The 26,905-nt window shown below is 47.9% G+C and overlaps 1 protein-coding gene across 1 annotated transcript in view; it reads right to left on the bottom strand.

Annotated features, from left to right (window-relative positions):
- Positions 1-381: 381 nt before the first annotated feature.
- Positions 382-26,905, bottom strand: part of NPFFR1 (neuropeptide FF receptor 1) — a 30,595-nt gene continuing 4,071 nt past the window's right edge. The window contains 4 exon segments of the mRNA XM_004280834.3: positions 382-6,741; positions 6,743-7,402; positions 10,639-10,738; positions 17,293-17,607. Coding sequence (XP_004280882.2) covers positions 6,537-6,741; positions 6,743-7,402; positions 10,639-10,738; positions 17,293-17,607 — 1,280 coding nt within the window. The 3' untranslated portion in view covers positions 382-6,536.

Consider the following 26,905-nt stretch of genomic DNA (forward strand, 5'->3'; position numbering starts at 1 on the left):
TGGCTGCCACGAAGGCTTGATGTGGTATTGGATCAGACTAAATGCACATCGTTTACTTAAACTGCTGGTATTCCTTCCATCTCAGATCTGTGGAAGCCACTGAATGTGATGGAAATGTGGTCTTACAGCTGAAACAGCGGTCTGGAGCCTGTGGCTGGCTGGTTTTATTTTGAGGATTAAAGGGGATCTCCATCAAGCCTCTTTCTTTTATTCTGAACCTCAGTTTCCCAAATATAGGAAGGAGAATTCACAGCAGCTTGAGGGAGTGGCAAAAATCTGGGCTTCCTGCTCAGACACGCCAGGATTTGAGTCAGCTTCAGCACCATCTAGTTATATGACCTTCGGTAAGTTACTTAACTCTTTGAGACTTGGTTTTTCCATCTATAATATTGGAATAATAAGAAATACCTGTTTATGTAACTACTTCATTCATTCAACAGACATTTATTATTGGGTGTCTCCTACGTATGAGGCAGTGCCCTAGATCTGAGTCCACAAAAGTGAGTGAAATAGACATAGCTCCTGTTCTCATGGAGCTTATGCTCTGTTGTGAGAAATAAATAACAGACACAAAGCACTTAGTACTGTGCCACTGTGCCTGGCTTCTAATAAGCACTCGGTAAATGTTTTGAGTTGACCAGAAATGTAATTATTGAAATTCAGTACCATTTTGATGTGCATGACCTCCTTTCTCATGCTCCCTCTCCTATCTCAGGGCCTTTGCACATGATATTCTCTGTCTGGGTTGTTCTTTCCTCAGCTATTCACATGCTCCCTCTCTCACTTCATTCGTATCTATATTCAAATCTCGCCTTCTCAGAGAGGCCATTCCTAATCACTTATTAAAACAGTCCTCCACTCCTACCACATTCTACCCACAGGATCCTTTCAAAGGATCTATCTTGCTTTAAACCCATTCTTGATGGGTTTGAAAATCCTCTGTTAGTGATAAATTCCTCTTAGATTCAGGGCAAATTTTTGTACTAAAGTCTCTACAATGTAATCATATCATAGAATTACATTTCAATATAATCATATTTCTAAAGATAGGTTTCAAAACACTTTAAATAACATAAGAATGACCAGGACTTCCCTGGTGGTGCAGTGGTTAAGAATCCGCCTGCCAATGCAGGGGACACGGGTTCGAGCCCTGGTCTGGGAGGATCCCACGTGCCGCCGGGCGGCTGAGCTCTTGCGCCACAACTACTGAAGCCCACGTGACTGGAGCCCATGCTCTGCAACAAGGAGGGGCCACCGCAATGAGGCCCACTCACTGCAATGAAGAGTGGCCCCCACTCGCCACAACTGGAGAAAGCCCATGCACAGCAATGAAGACCCAATGCAGCCAAAAATAAATAAATTTTTTAAAAAGTAAGAATGACCAATAAGCATATGAAAAGATGCCCGGCATCCCTAGTCATCAGGAAAGTTTTTAATTTTTTTTAATTTTTATTTATTTTTGGCTGCATTGGGTCTTCATTGCTGCGCGCGGGCTTTTCTCTAGTTGCAGCGAGCAGGGCTACTCTTCGTTGCGGTTGCTCGGGCTTCTCATTGCGGTGGCTTCTCTTGTTGCGGAGCACAGGCTCTAGGCGTGGGCTTCAGTAGTTGTGGCACGTGGGCTCAGTAGTTGTGGCTCACGGACTTAGCTGCTCTGCGGCATGTGGGATCTTCCCAGACCAGGGCTCGAACCCACGTCCCCGGCATTGGCAGACGGATTCTTAACCACTGCACCACCAGGGAAGTCCCAGGAAAGTTTTTCAAACACTGATTCTATTAAGTGTTGGCAAGAACAGCTAGAATTCTCATACACTGCTGATGGGAATGCAAAATGGCACAGCAACTTTGGAAAACACTTCAGCAGTTTCTTGCATAGTTAAACTATACACTTACAACCCAGCCAACCCACTCCTAGGTATTTACCCAAGAGAACTGAAAACCTATATACATATAAAGACATATATGAATGTTCATAGCAGCATTACTCATAATTCATAAATTCATAAAAACTGGTAACAACCTAAATGTCTATCAACTGATGAATGGACAAATAAAATATCATATAGCCATACAATGGAATACTACTCAGCAATAAAAAGGAACAAACTACTGATTCATGCTGCAACATGGATGAAACTCAAAAGCATTATTCTGAGTGAAAGAAGCCAGACCCAAAAAGCTACACACTTGTTCCAAGTATCTGACCTTCCAAAATCAGATGAGTAGTTATCTGGGGCAGGGAGGAGGGGAGAGGGTTGACTACAAATTGGCACAAGGGAATTTTGGGGGGATGCTGGAAGTATCTTGATTGTAGTGGTGATTACACAACTGTATACAATAGCTAAAACTCATCAAAATGTACAGTTAAGATGGGTGAATTTTATTGTATGCAAATTATGCCTTAATAAAGCTGTTATAAAATTTTAAAACATATATATGCATAGAAAATGATTCCATACTTATCTCTTGTGGTGGGATTTGGGTGCTTTTTATTTTCTTCTCTTTCCTTATCTAAATTTTGTAAAATTTCCACAATGGAGTATTTGTGTAGAGAGAGAAAAACACCAACAATAAAATGCCAGAAACATAAATAATTGGCTTGTTCAACAAGAAGTCTATTGCTGATTCCACATTGTTTGCTTGCAGTGAAGCCCATTTGGGTCACCTCCTTCTCATCTATCTTTCCTCAGTGGCACTTCTGAGGGGTGAGCTGAGGAAACAGATGCAAAAAGGTACAGAGCTTAACAGCAATGCTTTGTCCATCCAGCTCTCAGTTTGGCTGTCACCTGGATTTTTGGATGAATACACAGAAGACTAATGATAGGGGGGCTGTCATCCTAGTGGCCAACTCTGTCCTCCATTCCAACCTAAGTCAACTCATGTGTCCTCCAGGCCCCAAGAGAAAGTCCTCGGCAGAGGGCTGGGCAGATTATGGTTTTCGGGGTCCAGGCCGGGCATCTGCCTCCAGCTCACATTGGTCTGTGGAGTGCTGCATGGTCTTGGTCAAGTCAAGAGGCCGTTCCTCAGTGCAGACCCACGATTAGACTGATCGCTCATGCTGCAAACGGCAGGACAGGACGCGGAGTCCCTTCAGGAGCTTCGCTGGGGTGGGGACGCTCAGGGTCAACAGGCCTCTGGCCCTTTTCCCCTATCACACATCCAGTTCATTTCCAAACGTGCTGCCTATGAAAGGGCAGTCACCTTAGGCGACCCAACCAGCTTGTAGGCAAAGGATGGCACATGGGGTGAAATCCATATTGCTTGCCCTTGTGTGCCTTGGGGTAACTGGACAAGGCCCCTGACAGGGCCCAGGTGTTTGTTGGGTCACAGGATTCCAGCCAGGATAATAAACCTACACTTATAAAAATACCTTCGTAAAATATGACCTCATGGAGGGAGCATAAAATTTTCTAGCTACTCTAGTCAAGAAGTAAAGCCCAACAGAAGCTCAGAGCAGATGGGGTGGGCACAGGGGAATGAGACAAATCATAGCTTTCCTTGAGCCTCGGCTTCATCACCCATAAATGCCGAGATGGGAAAGATCCTGGGTCCCAACCTGCGGCATCTGTCCTCAGGGCTCACACACACCCTATCTTCAGGAGCTACTTCCAATATCTTGAAACTCCGCACATTATTCACAATAGTCAAAATGAGGAAGCAACCCAAATGTCCATCGATGGATGAATGGATGACCGGCATATACATATAATGGAATATTATCCAGCCTTTGAGAGGAAATTATGCACCTACTACGATACGGATGAACCTTGAAGACGTTACGCTAAGTGAAACAAGCCGATCGCAAAAGAACAAATCCTGTATGATTTCACCTGCATGAGGTACCTAGGGTAATCACATTCACTGAGACAAAGTAGAATGGTGGTTACCAGGGGCAGGGAGGAATGGGGAGTTATTGTTTAATGGGTACAGAATTGCAGTTTGGGAAACTGCAGTTTCCAGTTTCTGGAAACGGATAGTGGTGATGGTTACACAGCAATGCAAAGGCACTTAACGCCACTGAACTGTACACTTAAAAATGGTCACATGGTAACTTTTATATTGTATATATTTTGCCACATACACAAAAAACCAGACATTCCACAGGAACCCACAAGGCCTCACCCCTCATGAAAGCATCAAGTCATGCCTGATTCAAATCAAATCTGAACCAGCAGGCATAGCCTTTGACAGATTTTTTTAAAAGAAATAACAGTAACAGCAAATATATGAATTATGGCCTAGTGCAGGGTTTTTTTGTTTTTTGTTTTGGCAGGCCCAATCTTTCAAAGCATGGCATCTTTGGGGGGAAGTAAAACAAAGGGGCCTTGATAGAAGTTTGGCTTGGGTGAGTGCCCTGGTCTCCCCCCAGCTGTAAAGGCTGTGATTTTGTGGTTGGGGAGACCACGCTAAGGGAGAAACACACACCAGAGGAGAGACCAGACAGTGTCTCCCAACAGATTCCCCCCTGCCACAGGGACAAGCATTTGGGTTTAAGAGGGCCCTTTCTCTGGTCTATTTTTAGAGCCTGGAGTCAGAGTTCTTTACAGCAAGCAGCCAGGAATCCTCTGGCCTATGTGACACAGAACACTGATACAGCACCAGAAATGGGGCCCACACGTGCACTACCTAATGAGGGACAGGATGGCACACCCTTTCCTAAGACCCACATCCATCACTCCCAGACACCTTGACCAGGGCGGGGTCATGACGGATCTTGGCAGCCTGCTCAGTACATGGGTCATAGAGAGCATACACAGAACAGCTCAGGCCAGATAGTACAAGAGTAAATACAATAGACTCTCATTTCCCAGACCAGGAGCTTGAGGGTGGGGATTCTGGTTCTGTGAGCATTCTGGTTCACCATCAGGCAAAAAGTCTTTGTGGGAATTTCCGGCTCTCCTCCCCAATCCACCTTCCTTGAAAAGAAGGAAGGGGCGTGGGAAGAAACCAGAAGACAAATTCTAACCCAAACCCTGCCCCTCTGTGGCTCACATGGTCCCTTTGAGCCTCAGTTACTTTGTAAAACAGCAACATCTCCTTCAGCCTCATTTGTATGGATCAGATGAGACAGTGTCTGGCGACATGCTTGGAGAACACACTGTACAGTGGCTTAGGAATTTTCTTCTGCCCCTACATCTAGTACTTAGAATGGAGTAAACAGGGTTAAGTCTTAAGTCATCGTGTGTCAATTAAGGAGACTACTGGAGCCTCAGAGTCACATTCTCTGCCCTGGAAATGTTTCTTTTTTATTCACTAAAATTCTGGCAGCAGTGCGTTTTCTATAGAGATGAGGGGGAAATACCCAGTTAACTGCAGATTACTGGAGCCGTGCAAGGATCACAAGGTGATCCCAATTCCTCCCACCTCCTGGAGAGAAGCCTCTCTCTTCAAGGTGATGCAGATATGCTGGGTTAGAGCCAGAGCAAACAAGGGATGGTCCCCATCCCTTTTTAGGGCACACAAGTTATCCATGCCAGGGAGAGGTTTAGTTTTTGTCATCCCAGAGGCCCCAGAAGACACCATAGCTTTGGTTGGCCAACTTCTCCCCTGCAATCGCCTGGAAGGAGCAGGGGAAAAGGCCTTGGGGAAGGCTTATACTTGCAGCTCCAGTGAGCAGATGTGTTTCGGAAGGCTGAAACTGGGTGCTATGCCCTCCCTTCCTCCTGTCCATGAATAATAAACTGATGCTTCTTGTGGCCTTGCAGCTGCCTGTCGCACTGTGAGCTCTCACCTGGGCCGCCGTGATGGCGGTGGGCCCTATGGGTAGAGGAGGGAGGACAGAGACCCACCCTTCTCTGGGCTCAGACCCAGAGTGCCTGAAACTGATGCAGGCTCCCCAGGGCTAGTTCCGCAGCTGCTCAGACATGACGTTCTGTAAATGGTACTTTGGGGAGAAGAGAATGGCCCTGGACACTTCCTGGAACAAACAAGACAAAGCTACACAGAACACACTATGTTCTGGGAAGGGATCAGGGGAGTGGCTTCAATCATACATACAGGTCACCAGGACGTGGACACCAAGCATCCGATGGACAGGCCAGCCTTGCTTTTCGCTTCTTCCCAGCTGCCTAATTAGGATTTACACTCTTCACTGTGTTCACCTTCCGGGGGTCCTTCTGGAGACAGCTGGAGATGGTCAAAACCATCAGGCACTGGAGGCACACAGACTCCTGTAGGGTTTCCAGCTGAGACTGGGCTAGCCGCATCTCTTCTAGCCTCAGTTTCACGTCTTCAGAAGGGGGATGAAAAACCCCTATTCTGAAAGCGTTTTGAGAATTCAGTGAGATGATGCCGGTGGCTTCTACCACACAGAAGGGTTTTCGGGGAACAAGGCTCCTCTCCCCTTACCCTCCTTTGCCTCTGTCTGTGGGGGGAGGTGGCAAAGAAGATTCCACTAGCAACTAACTGCTCACTGCCTTGTATTTGAGAGGGAGGCACATGGTACCCTCTGCTAACACCACACCAGGCCGCTAGCATGCCTGGGTGTCACGTGTCCAGCCGGGGCCCTCGGGTTCAGGGGCCGGCCCTCCATGTCCCACTCAAACGCCCCAGGCTGGTATGGTGAGGGGTGTTTGGGAAAAGCCGGGACCCTCGGCGGCCAAGCCAGGGGGGGCCACGTGGCCACTGTGCAGCTGGAGGCGGCCGGGCCTGGGGGCCCCGCTGCTCGAGCCCGACTCGGAGGTTAGGCCCGAGTCGCTGGGCTGCACCTCCACGAAGACCTGCGTGCGCAGGAGCCCGCTGGGACGCCTCCCGGTGGCTCCCCCACGGCGGCGGGCAGAGCTGGGCGCGGAAGGCGGCCTGGAAGCCGCGGCGGAAGTTCTCGTTGAAGTAGCCGTAGATGATAGGGTTGGCGCTGCTGTTGAAGAAGGCCAGCCAGTGGGCTAAGGGGAAGGCGTAGACGGTGACCAGGTGCAGCTGCGGCTCGCTCAGCTGCCCGTAGTCGATGAGCAGCAGCAGGGCCCAGAGAGGCAGCCAGGACAGCGTGAAGAACAGCGCCACCATGACCAGCATGTGCACCACCCGGGCCCTGCGCCGGGCGCCGCGGCCGCCCTCCCCGGCCGCCTCCTCGCCGGTGCGCGCGGGCCCCGGGGCCTTGCACAGCTTGCGGGCGATACGCGCGTACATGACCACGATCAGCGCCAGCGGCGCCAGGTAGATGTGCGAGAAGAGCACGGCCGTGTAGACCCTGCGCATGCCCTTCTCGGGCCAGGCCTCCCAGCACGAGTAGAGCGGGTAAGAGCGGTTGCGGGCGTCCACCATGAAGTGGTGCTCCTCGCGCGTGACGGTCAGCGTGACGGCCGAGGGGCACATGATGAGCAGGGCCAGGGCCCAGATGACCGCGATGGTGACCAGCGCCTTCCGCAGGGTCAGCTTCTCGCGGAAAGGGTGCACGATGCAGCGAAACCTGCGGCGACGGAGGAAAGAGAAGCGGGGGTCTGGGCGGGTCCCAGGGGTCCCAGTGGCCCCACGGATGAGAGCCATCCCCGACTGAGGGCGGAGGGCTGGGAGCGGGGTAGGGGCACTCCACCTTCGACCTTGCACCTTAGGCGGCATCAAAGAAGGCTCAGATGTTAATTAAGTTCGTTTGCAAGCAAACTGGTTTCTCACCTGTTGGGGAGTCAGCTCCTCGGCTGAGTAGCCAGGCAACAAAGGCAAAAGGAGGGTTTTACAAGAGCTGAATCCTGTTTGTGCACTTCGGGGGATAAACATTAGCTGGCAGGTGTAAGGTCGGATCTTAACAAAGGGCACCGCGAAACAGGAAAGCTTCAAGTGAGCTTTATTAGGGAGCGATCCAGGGCGAGGTTCACTGGTCCGAGAGAAAGGGGCCAGAGAAGTCGCACCCGGGCGAGGGTTGGGCAAGATTTTATAGGGGAAGAAGGGAAAGGGGTGTGGTGAATCTGGGAAGGCGCAGGGTATTCCTTATTTGGTGGTCTTTTCGGGTATCCTGGGGGGCCGTTAGTCCCGCCCCTCGAAAGGCGGGAAGGCTGGGCCGGGTGCAAAGTCCCCAGGTCAGTTTCTGGAACTGGGTGGTCCGGAGAGTTTCGGTCTGATGCAACCTGTGAATCTGATTGTGTTCCCCTGCCTCGGGCCAGTTGGCCTTACACCCCGACATCTTTGGTGTAATGGGGCGGCGTTCTGATCTCTGGCTACTTCATGCTGAATGGGGGCGTCGAAAAGGGAGTCGGGCGACCAGAGGTCCAAGGCTTAGGGGAGACCAGTGGGGGGTTCTGTAGGAAGCAAGTTGTAAGGGCCGAGGAGCATTTGGTTTGTGGCCACCCGAGAGACTTCCTCCACGCGCCTGCGAAGGAACCTAAGAAAACAGGGAGCGAGCGTGCTACGAAGAGGGTGCGGTCCGGGTTTGAAAGAGGGGTGTCAAAGAGTCTCTCTCTTGGTGGTTTGAAGGCTTCTATGACATGAGGGCAGGAATGGGATAGAAAACCCCCGGTGCCAGAGATGGGCAGGAGGGAAGCCGGGTTCAGGTGAGGGGAGAGATCAAGAGAAATAGCTGGGTTTTCAATGAACAGTAGGTGGAACTCCTGGATGCGGGAGGGGCCCAGGAGGGAGAGAGACTTGTGGCCTAGGAGGTCGACCAGCCGGTGGGAGGAAAACACGGTTAGTGAGTGGGTGGGCCAGAGTCAGTTTGAGTTTGTTTGGTCAGTTCAGCTGCTGCTGCTAGGGCCCAAAGGCATGGTTGCCATCCCCGAATGGTTGGGTCTAGCTGTTTGGAGAGGTAAGCCACGGGGCGGTAGGAAGGCCCTACAGGCTGGGCAAGGAGTCCAGTGGCTATTCACAGGTTGCAGAGCTATAAGTCCGCACATTCTGTCCTCGAGTAGGCCGATCGGGTAGGTGTATCAGAGAAAACAATTTTTAGCTGTTTATGGCTTCTCCAGAAAATCTTGGGGGTTCAGGTGTAGAGTCTACATGACAGGTTGTCCCTATGTCACCTTGGCCAGCGTCCTTCCAACAGTGCCTCCACAGAATTAGGACAGACCTGCACCATTTCCTCATTAGGATGTCTCAGCAGTGATTATTATTACACCCTTAATTTACATCTGAGGAAACTGGGATTCAGAGGTGATAAGTAACTGGCTCAAGGTCACACAGCTAGCAAGTAGCAAGGACCAGCCTTGAGCCCAGATTTGTGTTGCTCCGCTGTGCCGTATAAACCTGCAGCCGGAAACCCTCACTGTGCATTAGGCTCTCCTGAAGCATTTAAAAAAATACCTGTGCCCAGTTCTCCTGGTCGAGGATGCCAATCTGATTAGTCTAAGGAAGTCATGGGGCAGTTTAGGAGCTGAACCTAGACTAGAACACAGGCCTAGAGCTGACTCCCAGCCATGTTGCTCTTTCTACTTCAGCAAACTGTGTCCTGCTCTCCCGACTCCCCACCCTTTCCCCGGCCTGACAACACTTTCTACTTTCCCCACAGCCAGTCTCAAGACTTGTTTTCTCAACCTACCTGACTCTGGCCCACTGGTCTCATAGCATCACATACTTAAGGAATTGCCAGAGAACAAATAATTCTTAAAGCACGTAGTACTGGCTGTAAGTGCAATAGCACTTAATGGATGGAGGGGAATCCTGGGGCAGACCAGGAAGGCTTCCTGGAGGAGACAGGAACTTGAAGAATAGTCCAAACACTACTGGGAGACACTGCACACTCACCTATCGTTAACGATGACAACAAAATGAAGGTCAGTGAAGGAGGACTTCCCCCACCACCAGTGGCCTTGCAGACAGGAACCCAGTTCTATCTCCCCAGCTGCCTACTTCACTGGGTCACAGAAGACTGGGTTTGATGAGGGCCAAAGTGGAGAGAGGATGAAGACACTAGATTCTAGAAAGGGTGGAGCCAGTAGGTGCCCATGTTGGGAAGCAGACAAGGAGGAGGGTGTGGATGTAAGGAAGAAATAGAATAATATTAACAGCTGACATTTGGTCTCTGTGCCAGGTGGTGTGTATCAGCTTTACAAACAGAAGTTCACTGAAGCCTCCCAGCCACCCTGTAGGATATTTACCATTTTACAGATGAGAAGACTGAGACTCAGAGCAGTTAATTGACTTAACCAAGGTCATGCAGCTAGGCAGCCCTCCAGCTTACCTGCCTGCCTCCCTTGCCCTGGGGGAAGTGCCTGGAGTGAGCCCTTATTGAAAGGGCTCACTGAGAGGGAGGATGGAGAGGAGGACCTACTGCAGTTGGGTCAGATGTGTTGCCTGCAAAGAAAGCCTCCTTGGTCCCTGGCTCCATTCCATTAGCAGACCCATGCTTATCAGAGAATCTGATGGAATCTGAGGCGGAAAGACCAGAAGTAGCTGGACACAGTGGAGATGGGGAATCAGGGACCTGCAAGGAGGCCTGCTGCTCAGGAAACAAGGACTGCCCCCAAGCTCCTCTTAGGGCCCAGGAATCCCTCTTAAACCTCCTCAGGAGCTGCCTCCGGGCCTTCCAGAAGGAGGTGGCAGTGTCCTCTGCAGTCCCCCAAGTCTAGAAGGCAGCCAGCCCCACAACCCTTGCCTCTGTGGCTCAGGATTCAGCCCCACCGACCACAGAGCAGCCCCGGCCTCCTGGCAGGCCCAGAAGTGGAGACAGCAGCTTGGCCTAGTGCCAGGCCCGGGATAACCAGACAGGAACCTTCTCACCTTTCCACGGCAATGGCCACCAGTGTGAAAACAGAAGCTGACACGGACATGCCCTGCACCAAGCCGCTCATCTTGCATGTGGCGTTGTCGAAGGGCCACCCTGCAATGACAGAAGCCACCAGAGTGAGAGATGCCTCATTCGCAGAGAGCCAGAGACCTCCGGCCATCGGGGCCAGTCTCCTCTGGCTTGCATCTTTCCTCCATGTCCTGCCAGGTCGTCATCCTGCCTCTGCTTACACACTTCCAGGAGTGAGGAACCGAGCAGCCAATACCACCGTGGACAGTCCTATTAGAGACAGTCTTTATACTGACCAGCGATTTCTCTCCATGAACTTTAGATCCATCCAGCCCTGCCTGGCTTTCTGCTCCCATAGCCCTGTTCCAGGTTCTAGGTCAGTGGTTCTCAGCCCTGGCTGCTCACTAGAATCAATGGAGAACTTGGAAAAGGACCAGTGCCCAGGCTCACACCAGACAACCGTATTTTCCAAATCTACCCAGGAGATTTGAGTGGCAGTCAAAGTTGAGAACCACTAGGACAGATCAAGCCTGACTGTCAGGCAGGGGGAGGTATAAGCAGCTCTAGCCCTTCCTACCTGATTTCCTCACTCTGATCCCCAAGCTTCTGCTTTCTCATGAGATCTGGGTCCCACCTGCTCTCAGGACTAGTAGCCAGGTCCACATCTTGGCTACCTGAGGCCGTGTGTTGGTAACTGCTTAGTGTTTCTGCCCCTTTAGGCCTGGGGGCAGGGCGGGGGGGCCCACCTTGTTCTTGTCTGCTATGCCTGCAGACAGGAGTCATCTTCCAAGGCTGGGGTCTTCTTTCACCAGCGGCCTCCCCCATGTTGATTTTCTTCCTGCACACTTACTAGATGCCGAGCACTGGCTCACTCAATCCTCACAGCAGCCCCATTATTCTCTCCTTTTTACAGATGTGAAACTGAGGGGGAGACTAATCGACTTACAGTCTCTTTGTCCCTAAATCACTATGGATTAGTGGTGAGTTTGGTCTGGGTGCCAGGGAGTTTAAATGTCATGGAAAGTCAAGATCGCTGTAGACAGCAGCCTGATAGACATGAAAAAAATGTTCAAACCTCATTCATAATTTAAAAAATGCAAATGGTATTTGCTGTGGAGAAATAGGAGCTCTCAGACATCGGTGGTGGGAATGAAAACCGATACAGTCCTTCTGGAGGGGAACTAGGCGATGCCTAACCTCTGCACTTATCTTTTGATCTGACAATCTCACTCTATCCTGAATATACACCTCTGATGACACAAAATACATATGCACAGAGTTATTCATTGTAGCATTGTTGTAATTGCAAAATATCAGAAACAATCTAAATGCCCATATAAAGAAGTTGTTGAATAAACTATGGTACATCCACACAGAAGAGTATCATACAGCTGTAAAAAAGAATAAGGAAGACCTCTATGAACTGATATGAAGAGGTTTTCAAAATATACTGCTAAATGCAAAAAGCACAGTGCAAAGAGTATCTATAGTATATTACCCTTCATGTAAGAAAGAAGGGGATATAGGAAAATATACACTTATCTGCTTATTTGTACAAAGGAAGTATAGGAAGGTAGATCAGAAAATAACGAGATTGGCTACCTATACAGGGAGGCGGTAAGAATGAGGAAGAATGGGTAGTAGAGATGACAGAGGAGTGACCCTTCTCCGAGTATATCTTTTTGTATGGATCTGAGTCCTTAGAATTATGGCAATGTTTCACATCTTCAAAAAATAAGTTAATTAACATCAGGATGTGGGGGAAACCCAAAGTGGGACACAAACAATAACAAATGAACCTAAATGCATTACAAATGAATAAAATAACCACACTGAAGGGGAATGGGGAAGCAAGAAACTAACCTCAGTAACTTTGGAAAACAGTATTTTGACCGTATACTGTAAGATTACAAAAAGAACTATACACGTACACTACACTCTCATTAATAAATGTGTTTCTCACAAGGGTATGGGTTAGCAATACTGAATCTACCTTATGTGTATACCAAGATTGAACAAATAAGTAAATATATTGTGGATAAATAGAGTTAGATTTCTCACTGTTAGAGAAAGAAGTTACAGGTGAGGAAAAGAGGAAAGTTAAAATGATCCTGTAATATTAGATTGGAATCAGAGGCATAATAGTTTTCAATATACATACAGATGGATAGATATAGAAATAAAGATGCACATGTTAAGTATGTGTGTGTTAGCACACATATATTTCCTAGCTCTGTCCCTCGAGAGGGCCTAGAAGCAATGAAACCCCAGTGCCAACGATCACATCTAGTGCCAAGGTCTTGGTTTCTAAATGTCATTCTCCAATATAAGGAACCAGACCTTCTTAGAGAAATTGTTGATTGATTCCAGGGCTGGAGCAGGGAACATACAAGGTGAGCCTGGAACACTTTATGGTGCCAGAAAGTAAGGAGAAACTAAAAAAAAATCCATGGTGGCATGTCAAAAGGACACAGGAGCCAAATTGAAAGAGCTCCCAATAGTCAAATCTGGGGGCAATTTAAGCAACAAAATAATGGTAAAACTGGGTTATAACCCATAGAGTAAAATAAATGTAGGGGGAATGATGTTAAGTAGAAGATCAACACTGAGGAAATATAACAGTAATAACTGTTGCAGGCAGGAACCATCCAATGGATGCTCTTAGTGAGTAAAAGTATAGTGAGAAACAAGGCATTTGCATAGTCTCAAAGTATCTCCCTATGAGATACTTATTAATTATAAAGGGAAAAATGGTAGCTTTATAATGGAAAAATCTGGCAGACACCACATTAACAAAGTGATCAACATCAACACCACCATTAATACGTATTGATAGTGCGTACCTTATCAATATGTCTTCTGTAGTATTCTCATCAAATATGCATAAACTAAATCTAATTGTAAGAAAACATAAGGCAAACCCAAGTTTCTGGGGTTTCTGCAGAATAACTGATCAGTATTCTTCAAACACGTCAAGGTCAGGAAAGTCCAGAACCAAGGAACAGTCACAGGTTGGAGAAAACAAACGAACAAAAAACAGATACAATGTATGGCCCTCAGTTGGATCCTGGACTAGAAAAGGACTCCAGGGGACTCCTTTGTGGGGAAAGGAGTGAAATTCAAATAAAGTATGCAGATGAGTTAATAGTATTGTATCAATGCTAATTTCCAGGTTTCAATCATTATACTATGGTTATTTAGGATATTAACATTAAGGGCAGTTAGAATGGGCATCATCAGAAAATCTAACAAACAACAAATGCTGGAGAGGGTGTGGAGAAAAGGAAACCCTCATGCACTGTTGGTGGGAATGTAAATTGATACAGCCACTATGGAGAACAGTATGGAGGTTCCTTAAAAAACTAAAAATAGAACTACCATATGATCCAGCGATCCCACTACTGGGCATATACCCAGAGAAAGCCATAATTCAAAATGACACATGCACCCCAGGTCTTCCCTGGTGGAGCAGTGGTTAAGAATCCACCTGCTAATGCAGCGGACACGGGTTCAAGCCCTGGTCCGGGAAGATCCCACATGTCGGGGAGCAACTAAGCCCATGCGCCACAACTACTGAGCCTGCCCTCTAGAGCCCACGAGCCACAACTACTGAGCCCACATGCCACAACTACTGAAGCCTTCGTGCCTAGAGCCCGTACTCCTCAACAAGAGAAGCCACTGCAATGAGAAGCCCGCACACCACAAAGAAGAGTAGCCCCTGCTCACCGCAACTAGAGAAAACCGGTGTGAAGCAACGAAGACCCAACACAGCCAATAATTAATTAATTAATTATTTTTAAAAAGACACATGCACCCCAATGTTCATTGCAGCACTATTTACAATAGCCAGGTCATGGAAGCAACCTGTGTCCATCAACAGAGGAATGGATAAAGAAGATGTAGTACATATATACAATGGAATATTACTCAGCCATAAAAAGGAATGAAATTGGGTCATTTGTACAAACGTGGATGGACCTAGAGACTGTCATACAGAGTGAAGTAAGTCAGAAAGAGAAAAACAAATATCGTATATTAATACATATATGTGGAATCTAGAAAAATGGTACAGATGATCCAGTTTGCAAGGCAGAAATAGAGACACAGATGTAGAAAACACAGGTATGGACACCAAGCAAGGAAAGCAGGGGGTGGGGGGCGGGTGGTGGGATGAATTGGGAGGTTGGGATTGACATATATACACTAATATGTATAAAATAGATAACTAATAAGAACCTGCTGTATAAAATATAAATAAAATAAATTTAAAAGAAATAAAAGCTTAATCTCCTCCAGAAAAAAGAAAATAATAATAACATTAAGGGAAGGTATGTGAAGAGTATACAGGAATACTCTACCATTTTTGCAACTTTTCAGCACATCTATCTAAAATTATTTCAAAATAGAAAGTAAAAGAAAGCAAAACAAAACACACCCAGATTCAAAAGGCTACATACTGTATGATTCCATTTATATAATATTCTTGCAAAGGCAAAACGATATTTTCTGTCCCTACAGGAAAACAGACCAATGGTGCCAGGGAGCAGAGGGAAGAAGCAACTACAAAGGAACAAGGGGGAGTTTTGGGGGACAATGAAGTTGTTCTATGTCTTGATTGTAACTACATGACTGTATATGTTTGTCAAAACTTGTGGAACTGTACATTAAAAAGGGTGGGTTTTTTGTATGTTAAATTATACCTTAACAAAATATTTAAATGTAAAACATGCACACATGTACGATGCACATTTTGTAAGAATGCATGCAAATCACAAACATTACATTTAATAGAATGTTTGCCTGTCAGTGGGGGAGGGGGTTTGGAGTGGGGTAAGGGTACAGAAGGGAATGAATAAAGATACACAAGGGGCTTCCCAACACAGTGAAGTCACATAGTGCCAGGAACAGTGGATGCGAATAATTCAACTCTCTGCACCTGAATTCAAAAAAGCAGAAACAAAGACAAAGAAAGAAAAGCTATGTGAAGTTTTCTTTTCTTGCAGAAGATTCTATTAGAAACAACGTAAATACCCATCAAAAAGAGATTGGTTAAATAAATTGTAGTACATCTATACAATGGAATTCTAAACAGTTGTAAAAAAAGAATAAAAACCTCTTTCATTTATTAGTATGGAGTAACTTACTCTATGTGAGTTAATTTTAATGAATCCTATTTACAAATTACATTTTTAAGCAGGGAAAAAGTGAAGGTGCAGAACTGACTGGTTAGAAAGTTAGCATTTCCTTAATTTGCTTGTACTTATATAAAATATTTTTGGAAAGTGCTTGTACTTACACCAAGTATTTTGGGGAAGACATACAAGACACGGGCAGCATCGGTTCCCTCCCAGGAGAGAGCTGGAAGGCCAGAGCACAGAAGTGGAAGGAGCACTTTTCACTGGATACCTTTTGTTAGCTTTTGACCATTGAACCATGTGAATGTGTTGTCAATTTAAACAATTTTTTAAATTTACACATGTGAAAAGGACCGGCAGACACCACCTTAACCCACTAGTGACCTTACCATATCATTGTTAACTGCTGTGTGTGTGCGTGCGTGCGCCTGTATGTGTGTGCACCTCTGCACGTGTGTGCATGCATGCATATGTTTGCCTATGTGTTTTGGGAAGAAGGATGCAGTTTCTGTTCAGCAGCCCTGAAAGAACCTGGGATTCAGCTGTGATTAAAGATCCCACCAGGCACAGCCAGTACAGCCGACGGGAAGCTGGCAGCCCCGGCTCCACTTTCTGGGTCCTGGAACCTACAGAAACATAGGCTGCTAGTCCCCCAGCCTCAAGTCCGCTAAGTCACTCCATATGGGGCTGTCCATTTGAATCCTGAGTTCCTGGGAGCTCTGAGCTCAGAACCTGCAGGCACAGACCTCTAGGGGTCTCCACAGCTCTGGAAACTAGTCCTTCCCACCAGTTAGTCTGTGGAGGCTTATTCTGAAGTAAGAAAGGCAAATCACAGGAGAGAGAATAGATGACGGTAGGATCCTTCTGATATTTGCAGGATGATAGGCAGGAATTTAGCGGTCGGCTGGTCTAGTTCTGCTTGGATCCCTTCTACAAAATCCCTGCTAAACAGCCAGCCAGTCCCTACTTAGACACTCCCAGTGACAGGGAGCACAATACCTGTACGAGAGAACACTCTTTTGTTGGAAAACAACTCAAATAAGTTTTTAGGTCCTTATTCAGAGGAAACCTGCCTCCCTCCCGCTTCTTCCCGCTGGCTCTAGTTCTGCCCAAGGGAGCTACCTGGGAGAGTAGGATTGAACAGTGTAGTGGTTAGAAATATAGATGTGTGAATGTGGGACTTGACGCTTAGCTGTGTAAACTACAGACCTGCCCCTTAATCACTCTGCGCATCCGTTTTCTCATCCATACATTGGGGGTAACGATAACGCATACTTCATTGGGTTGTTGTGAGGATTAGTTAAGATCATGCAGGAAGAGTAAATCACACAATGCCTGGAACATAGAAAATGATTAATTCATTACGTCTATTATTTCTAGTCAAATCCCTCAGCCACAAGGCTGTCCTGAGATTGTGAGACAATGGCATCTCGGCCAAGAGACCAGGCCAGCCATGATTTCAGGGGTAGGGGTACTCCTGCTGCCTCTAGTGCTTCCACTCACCAGTGATGAGGTTGTCCACGAGGGTGGTGGGCATGCAGAAAATGCCCACCAGCAGGTCGCTGACGGCCAGGTTGAGGATAAACATGTTGGTGACGGTGCACATGTGCCGGTTCTTGAGCACAATGAAGCAGACCAGGGTGTTGCCCACCATGCAGAGGAGGAAGATGAGCGCGTAGGCCACAATGAACACGGCAGCCACCAGGGAGGAGTGCTGGTAGTAGGAGGAGAAGGTGAGGTTTGCAGCAGTGTTGGCCTCGGCATCACTCCCATTCTGGCATGGGGGCCGGCTGCTGTTGGAAGGCTGGGAGGGCTCCCCTAGGAGCAAAGGAGCACACGGGTCAGGACCGAAGGCGAAGAAGAGATGACTGACTTCTCACCGCTGGCGAGATCCTTCTGCGCTCCAAACCCTGCCCCTGCCCTAATACTCAGATCATGTACTCAACTCCAACTGCAACTGGATGCGCTGATGCAAGACTTCTCCCCCACAGCCACTCAAACCCTGATCTCACACCTCCCACCCCGTCTTGTCCACCACTCACTTCATTTCCCAATGTTGGCTCTTCTCCATTTGCAGACAATCCCCCTCTGCCCCATCTAGCCTCCATCCTTCTCAGCCCTGCTCTCTGCCCCAGAGGCTGACTTCTCAGGACTACATTACATCAGGACTGTATGACCCAAGTTCCCTTGCGCTCTGGGCTGTTTGCTTGTTTGTTTGTTTGTTTACTGGTGTATAGTTGATTTACAATGTTGTGTTAGTTTCTGCTGTACAGCAAAGGGAGTCAGTTATACGTATACATATATCCACTCTTTTTTAGATTCTATTCCCTGCCCTCTGGTTTTTGACTGTGTTCAGCCAATGGGAGGCACTGAAGGAGCTTGAAGGAAGGGAGGAGAGAGAAGTCAGGGTATTCATCTCCTGACTCCATCCCTGCCTGGACCAGGTCTCCTGTGGGGCTGTCTTTATGGGCACAGCTCCTGCTGGGTGACTCCTCTCCCACGGCTCCAGCTCTTGCAGAGCCACAGTGACACCGTTCCCTCTCTGCACTGACCGCTTCCTGTGACTGCCAGTTGCTGGGTGAGTCACCATCCCATGCTGGTTCTCCTGCCTTCCACTACCCACTGTAAAGTCTCTCTATTAAACTCTCTTCTGTTAAATCCTTTCTGAGTGCACCACTTGTTTTCTTCTGGGATCCTAACTATTAGACCCTCAAAGTCTTTGCTATCCCTCATCATCATGTCCACAGAACTTTAGTTGGGGAAGGCAAGAAGGCCGTAGAGGGAGGGAGAGCGAAAGGGGACTCTGAACCAGGGCTGAGGATAAAAGAAAGCACACGTTAAATTCTCCGGAAGACCATCCGAAGCCAAGGCCACCACCCATCCTTTACCTCCTCCCATGGCGGTATCAGCTGCCTCATTTGCACAGCATTTAACAAAGCGCTTCCGTGTCTATTATTTGATCTAACCCTCCCCGTTACCCCATGAGGTAAACAGGTTAGGTATTAGCCCCATTTGAAATGGGAGAACTGGGATCAGAGGGGTTCCCAGACTCGCTCAAGGGGACACAGGAGTCTGCAACAGAGTTGGCCCTGCTCCGTGTGTCTCTAATTCATCCCAGGCTTCAGTGTGTGTCTCTCTAGACACGTATGGAAGGGAGCGGCTGAGTGTCCAACCACAGCTCTTCTGGGAAGTCACTAGTTATGGTGACTCATGATGTCGTCTTGTAAACTCTCCTCCTGCCTTCCTCTGGGACTGAATGTGGCCTGTTCCAGGAGATGAGGAGTCTTTAGGGGAATCTTCTGTTGCATCCAGAGCTCAGCCACTGGCCTGGAGGACGGCCAGAGGCTTGGGACCTGGAGGCTAGAAAGACCCTGGGGGAGCACAGGCCGATGACCTGGCACAGTGGGGACAACAGGGACCAGCAGGTACAGCAGGGCACTCAGGAGGGGGGTGGAGGGACTGCCGGTGGAGGGGGAGAAGCTGGAAGTTTTGGGTGCACAGTGAGAAGAGGAAATGATATTCCCCTGCTTAGGCCCTGCAGGTGCAGCCAGTTGTACCCAAACATCTTTATTTTAATATGTCAAACATGTACAAGAGAGAATGTAATAGTGAATATATACAAGAGTATATAGTTTAATGAACCATGACAAGAGAGAAGAGTATAAAGAACGCCCATGTATACATCATCCACCTTCAACAATTACCACCTCAAGGCCAATTCTGTTTCATCCATACCCACACCTCTCTTTGGATTATTCTGGGGCACAATCACATCACTTCCTTTCATTCATAAATATTTCAGATTGTATCTCTAAAAATTAGGACTCAAGAAAAATCCATAACCCAGTATCATTATCGCACCTAACAAAATTAACCATTATGTCACAATATTATCAATTATCCAGCATTCAAAATTCCCTCATTGTTACAGAATTTTTTAAATAATTGGTTTGTTTGAGTGAGGATCCGAACAAGGTTTCTGTTTCTATTCCGTATTATGTGGTGAACCACCCCAAAATCTCGTGACATGGCACTGTGGCTTAGGAATCTGAGTGGCCCTTCTGCAAGTCTCTCATGGGATCACTCATGCAGCTGTGGTCATCTGATGGCTCAGCTGGGGCTGGCAGGTCCAAGATAACCTCCCTCACATGGCTGGTGGTTGGTGCTATGGTGTCTTAGTTCTCCTCCATGTGGCCTCTCATCTTCCAAGAGGCTAGACTGGGCTTTTTTTTTTTTTTTTTTTTGTGATACGCGGGCCTCTCACTGTTGTGGCCTCTCCCATTGCGGAGCACAGGCTCCGGACGTGCAGGCTCAGCAGCCATGGCTCACGGGCCCAGGTGCTCCGCGGCATGTGGGATCTTCCCGGACCAGGGCACGAACCCGTATCCCCTGCATCAGCAGGCGGACTCTCAACCACTGCGCCACCAGGGAAGCCCTAGGTGGTCTCTTTCTTAACGCTAAGGTTGATCAGTGGGCTTAGCTGATGTCAGCCTGATCCCTCCACTGTCAAGTTCCCCATTAGCTTTTCACCAATGTTTTCAGCAGGAGCCACTAACAATTATTGCCTAGACTCCTCATTGCATCTCGAATACAATCCAAACTCTTTACTGCATGGTCTGATTCCTGTTGTCATCACTGGCCTCACCCCCTGCTACTCTCCCCTTTGGCCTTTGTGCTCTGGTCACCTCGTGATGCCTCCAACACATTCTTGCTCTTTCCAATCTCAATGCCTTTATCTCTTTCGATTCCCTCTGCCTCTTCCCCTCCTTTAGCTGTCAATTAAACATTGTCTTCTCGGAGAAGCCTGTACCCGATTACTCTATTTAATTTAGGTGCCCCATTATTATCTCTCACAGCATCCTGCTTATTTTCTTCAATCTGCCGATATTTTATTTGTTTCCAGGTTTATTGGTTTTTTCCTCCACCTTTGAAAGTCAGGTCCTGGAGAGCAGGGGATCTTCACTCTTTCGTTGGTGGTCATACCCCCAGCATCTCGTCAGGGCCTGACAACTGTAAATGCTTTACTAAATGGTTGTTGAATGGATAAATATTTGTATGAGGAGAAAAAGGAAGGAAAGACAAATCCTGACATCAGGTGACAGGGTCCTGCTCAAGGCTGGCATTTCTGGTGTTGGAAGGCCTTCTCCAGGGTCCTCTGGAAAGAACCCCCCATCACAGAGTCTGCTGGGAGCCTCCCTAGATAGCTCACCCTTGATGAGCCTCAAAATCAACCCGCATGACTTGGGGAAATCTGTGGGTGTGGATGGGTAGAGGGAATTGCCAGAACCTGCCCAGCTAAACTCTAGTCTGCCTGTTTCCCCCACTGCCTTTCATTTGGCCCTGAGAAGTCTGGGAGCAACCCTGCCCATCCCTGGACCCTGAGCCTGAGCATCAGTCTCTATACTTAGGCCAGTTTCTGGCATTTATTCTCAAGGAGGAAAAACTGCTTCCTATTCCTGGCAACTCCCCTGGCCTGTGGTGAGATGGGTTGGAGGCAGGCAGGCCTCCCACCCGACCTGGGCCCCAAGCCAGCAGCCGGAGACCTCATTAACAACTGGCCTCGTCCTTCCTGGGATCTGCCTGGTGCCTTTGTGGATACATTACAGCCTGTGAAAATTTCATCCGCTGAACCCAATTGAGCCATTCCTCTACTCGGGGAGCTTCCTGGAGGTCTCAGGGTATAATAATGGTTATCTCCAGGGCATTCTGATGATCTCAGAGACCAAGCTGTGAGCCACTGAAAGTTTGGGGCCAGAGAGAAGATGGGGGTGCACTGGTTCTCAGTGTGTGGTCCCCCGCCAGCAGCATCAGCTTCGCCAGGAACTTGCTAGAAATGCAGATTCTCAGGAATCACCCCCGATCTAGGGAACCAGAAACTCCAGGGAACCAGAAACCAGGTATCTCTGTTTTAACGCATCCTCCAGGTGATTCTGATGGACACTCCAGTCTGGGAACCACAGATGAAGGAGTTGGACCAAAGACCCTGAAGGTAGTGGATGCACACAGACTGGGAAATCCCGGCTCTCCTTCCTGGTGACTTCAGGCAATAGATGGAATATCTGTGTCCCCTCAAAATTCATATGCTATAACCTTTTCCCCAGTGTGATGGTATTTGGAAGTAGGGCCTTTGGGAGGTATAGTTGACCCTTGAACAACACATGGGGTGGTTAGGGGCTCGGACCCCTGTGCAGTCGAAAATCCGAATAGAACTTTACGGTCGGCCCTCCGTATCTGTGGGTCCACATCCACGGATTCAACGAGCCACAGATCGTTCAGTACTGTAGTACACATCTACCAAAAAACAATATCTGGGTATAAGTGGACCAGCGCAGTTCAGACCCGTGTCAACTGTAATTAGGTCATGAGGGAAAGCTCTCATGAATGGGATTAGCACCTTTATAAAAGAGATCTCAGAGAGTTCCCTTGCCCCTTCCACCACCTAAGGACACAGGGAGCCCGTGTGTGAACTAAGAAGCGGGTTCTCACCAGACACTGGATTGGCCCCTTGATCTTGGACTTCCCAACCGCCAGAACGGTAAGAAGTAAATTTCAGTTGTTTATAAACCACCCAGTCTATGGTATTTTGTTATAGCAGCCCAAGCTGACTAAGACATCGCCTCATCTATGTGGGAACTTATTGTTCTCATCTTTAAAGTGGAAACACACAATTCCTGGCTATGACCTCGGGTAAGTCATCACCCCTCTGGAAACCAAAGTCTTCACTGGCAAAATGGAGATAAGCTCACACTTACTGAAAAGAGTGAGATAACGTAAGAAGAGAACTCGGCGAAATATGGGACACATGGCACTCAATACGTGTTAGCCCAGCAGCAGCCCTACTGACAGCATTAAACTGCACAATGAATCTGAGCATGATATTTTTTATAATACTTTTAGTGTGGGCCTCCCTGCAGAGCCTGAAAGATAAATCAACACCAAAATGAAGTTCCTGAGCACAGAATCCGTCTGGGTACGCCTCTGAGTTCACAGCTCTCCCACTAATACCTTCATCGTTATAGCCACTTGCTTGTCTGTCCCGGTACCACCACCTAGGAGCTCAGCCCCAGACTAGAGACCTGGGTTCACCATTCAGCACCCACTTCCCAAAAGCCTCCTGGGTGAACACAGCCTGGGCCATGAGCCACTGGGGACCCACAGAAGAACACAACACAACACAGTACAAATGACTAATGAACACATGAGACAAAGAAGTTCTTTTGTAATCAGAGAAATGCAATTTTAAAAGAACACAGGGGTAAGCTTTCCATCAATCAGATTCACAGAGAGGAAAAGCGCTCAGTGACGCCAGAGGGTGGCTGTGCACTGTGGGGCGTTGGAGAGACACACATCCGCTCAGCCTTTGCAACTGGGGCACATCCATTCAGCACCCTGACACCAGACTCACACCCGGAGCCAGGCGTTCCACTTCTAGGGATTCACCTAAGGAATAGAACAAGTTCTGATGGTGTGAGGGAAAATACTGGCCAAGGTTGAAATGCTTACAAAATAGTATGTACACGCATTATAAACTGTATTGCGTATAAAAGTGTGTGTGTGTCATTCCAAACAAATGACGAAAAATAAACAAAAAAACGTTAACAGTGTATATTCACAGCGGGTGTTTTAAGCGACTCTTATTTTCCTTTTCACTAAACTGAGTTTTAACCATTCTAATCAGTAGGAAACTGATAAATATGATTAAAATACTCACTACTTCAGTGGTTCTCAACTCTGACAGTGTCTCTGGCAGCATTTCTGGGGGCACAGAAAAGCAGAACCCACCTGGACTTCCAAGAAGCTTCTGTGTCCCGTGCTGGAGGGACACCAGCTAGCTTGCTCCTCTCCCCTCCTCTCTCCAGTGACCTTCCCCCGCATGGTCCACTTCCCCACAAGTCACCCATCACCAGGCAGTGTGAGCAGACCTCCTCCCAGCCTCTGGCCTCCCTCAGCCACGGAGCTCCCAGGCCGGGCAGGCAGCTGTGGAGGCTTCCAGGGGCTCTGAGGACGCCGCTAGACTGGGGCTGGGCTGGGAGTGGGGTGGGGACTGCTGTCCTCTGCTGTCTCACTGCACAGCATACCACGCAGCCCAGGCCCAGGGTGGAAGGCCTGAGGGGGACTACTGCCCACTGACCCCAGCAGCTCTGCAGGAGGCTGGGCAGACTGCGGTGTCTGTCTGCAAGCCCTCAGAGACCACCCAGATCCTATTTTTGGGCCAGCCACCCAAGAATACCTCCTTCTGCCCTCCTGTCAGTAATCCGGCCAGTCCGTGACCCTTTGCTCAATGAGACCTGGTAAGCACACAGCTTCTAGGCCAACTCTGAGGGACAGAAGGTTCTTCCTGTTGTTGAGTTGAGTTGTCTTACTGTAACTTGTCCCCACCTGCCCCAGTTCTGCTCCCTGAAGCCACACAGAACAAGAATGGGCACCTGTCCCCAAGGTCATCCCCCTCTCCCTGCCATTTTTCCCACCCTGAATATCTCAGTGTCTCTTCAGCAAGCAGGATTCTAGACCTATCTCACTGTCAATCCATTTTGATCTCCCCAGAAACTTTCCTCAAGGTTACAAACCAGATCTCCCCTATTTGAAATGTATGCAGTTGATTTTGGGGGGGACCTAAATTCAGGACTTTGCATTTCACTTCCATTTACATTTCACTTTCTTGGTTTTGATCCAGCATTCCAGAATGTTCAGATACCCTTCATTTAAATCTTGAACTGTTGCCATGTGGGTGTCATGGCTCTTATCCACAGATTTGATGAGCATGCCTTTTATTTTCCCTCTAAATTACTTAACATCATGTCAAGGTCAGAGTCCGAGGGACCTCTAAGCTGCATTAAAGTCTTAATGAAAGCCCCGCCATCAGTCCTCCAGCCCCCTTCCCGCAACCCTCCATCAGTTCACAGGGCTCTCATGAGAGAACTTAGCAGGGTCCTGCTGAAATCTCGTAATTCATCTTTCTACCTCTTGGAAACCCAGTCTGAAAGAGGAAATGTGGTAGGTTTAGCCTGATCTGTTCTTGGTGAGCACTAATATGTTCCTAATGACCACTACATCATTTTCTTTCTTTTTGAAAAAGATTGTTTTGTTTTTATAAAAAAACAATGTGCTTTCTATAAAGCAGTTCGGAGCACGACAAAAGAAGAGAGTAAAATAAACATCCCTGAAATTTCACACCCAGAGATGACCCTCGTGGCCGACGCGTTTGTGATGCTCCCAGACACATCCCAAAGATTCTGGCCGGGTGGACAGTTCCCTGCACTTCCAGTGCCTCAACAAGCCTGCACCAGGGCTCTCTCTGGTTTGCTTTCTTTGAAGCCACCAACGGGAACAACCTAGACGTGTGGGAGTACAGCCAGGGGAGAGGAACAAACAGCAGTCGGCTCCCCGTCTTGCGTGGCGAAAATCTCAGGTGCATTCTGCACTTTTCTCAGAAGGTGACCAGAGAGAGACAACCCTACTGGCCCATAGCTGAACCTAGCTCGTCCACATGCCTGGTTCTGGTTCTTGCCTTTTCTCCCTTTCCCATCTTACTCTCCTGACCTCTGCTTCCAGGCATAAGCTCTCTTAGGGTGTGCTCTCAGAAGCAGGAGCCCCCAAAGATGTTAATGACCATCTCTTTGCACATACTTTACATATACATCCAATAATAAGCCTATGTAATTTTGCATAAAGGGGATCATACTAAACATGTGTTCTAAAACCTGCTTTTTAAAAAATTACTCACAGTAGGCAGTAAACATATTTTCGTGCCAGTAAATGAAATCCTAAACACAGTTCTTAATGTCTATACAGCATGCCGTTGCAGGTGTTCTCATTGTTTAATTTACTTAATTTATGGACATCTGGATGACTCCCGATTTTGCAGTGTGATGAGAATGCTTGGGCACATATCTTTGCAAGCGTACAGGATGGCAGCCTTTGAAGAAAATTCTTAGATGTGGGATTGCTTTATTGTCTCCTAAGTGTTCACTGTATGTTGGATCATTTATTCTGGAATTTTAATAGAGGTCAATATCAATCTGAGCAGTTTAGGGTTTTTTTAAATCTACCTTTCCTTCCTTTCTGAAAATCAGGACACTTGCCCATCTTCAGTTTTCTGGCACTTCCTTCATTCCCTGTCATTTCCTCTAAGGCAATAATTACACCTGCAAATGGCTCCAGGTCCCTGGGATGTCATTTGTCTGGGCTTGGATTGTATGTGGCTTGACGCCTTATCCAATCACCTATCTTGGGCTTCAATTTCCTCCTTCCACCATTTGAAGTAAAATTGCCTGTGCCCTGCGCTGGCTGCTCTCCCTGGTGCGTAAAGGTTACGGGCACCACATGCCCAAGCCCCGAGCAGGTTCATTTGCTATCCTTACGTAGACTTGGAAAGCTCTTTGCTCTGTCTTCACCAGTTTTCCTTGGCTTCCGTTCACTGACACTTCGGTTCTGCATTTCTCATTGTACCTTGTGTGTGTGCACTTTTCAACCCTAACTCACTGGAAAGCTACAACTGCAGCTGCACACGATGTTCTGTAAAACTCCCTTTTCTCTCTTGCCAGCAGTGTTTGCAATGCCTTGCTTGCATTTCTGGGTTTTATTACCTCCTGGAGCAGCCTTCTTTTACAGGTATGATTTTGTTCAACACACCTTGTCTTATTTTACCCTCACAGCCACTCTGTGAAGCCAGCTGAATGTAAGTTTCTCCATTCAAGAGATGGGTAACCAGTAGCACGGAGAGGTTTAGGCAAAACCCCAAAGACACCCAGCAAGCCAGTGGACCAGCCCTCAGTCCTCCAGTTTCTTTGTCCAAATATGGTTTCCCTTCCTACACTGGCTGAGAGGGGCGTCTGGACCCCCACCTGGTAAGGCTGGAGGAAGCAGCCTTATGCCTGGGGTCCCTATCCCTTAAAGTCCTGGAGGTCAGGTCCATAGTTCCCTCTCCTTTCTCCCAGGGAGGGAAATTCTGCATTGAGATCTTGTGTAGAATTCCATCTCTGTGACTTTCCCTGCTGGAAGGGATGGCAATTACTCTAAAGCTAATAGGTAAGCTGTCCTCAGCCGGTTTCAAAGGATCCCCTGCCCATGCAGGAGGGAGCGTCCTATGCACACAGGGACAGAGGCTTCCAGGTCT

This window comes from Orcinus orca, chromosome 14 (assembly GCF_937001465.1).
Source record: "Orcinus orca chromosome 14, mOrcOrc1.1, whole genome shotgun sequence".
NCBI lineage: Eukaryota > Metazoa > Chordata > Mammalia > Artiodactyla > Delphinidae > Orcinus > Orcinus orca.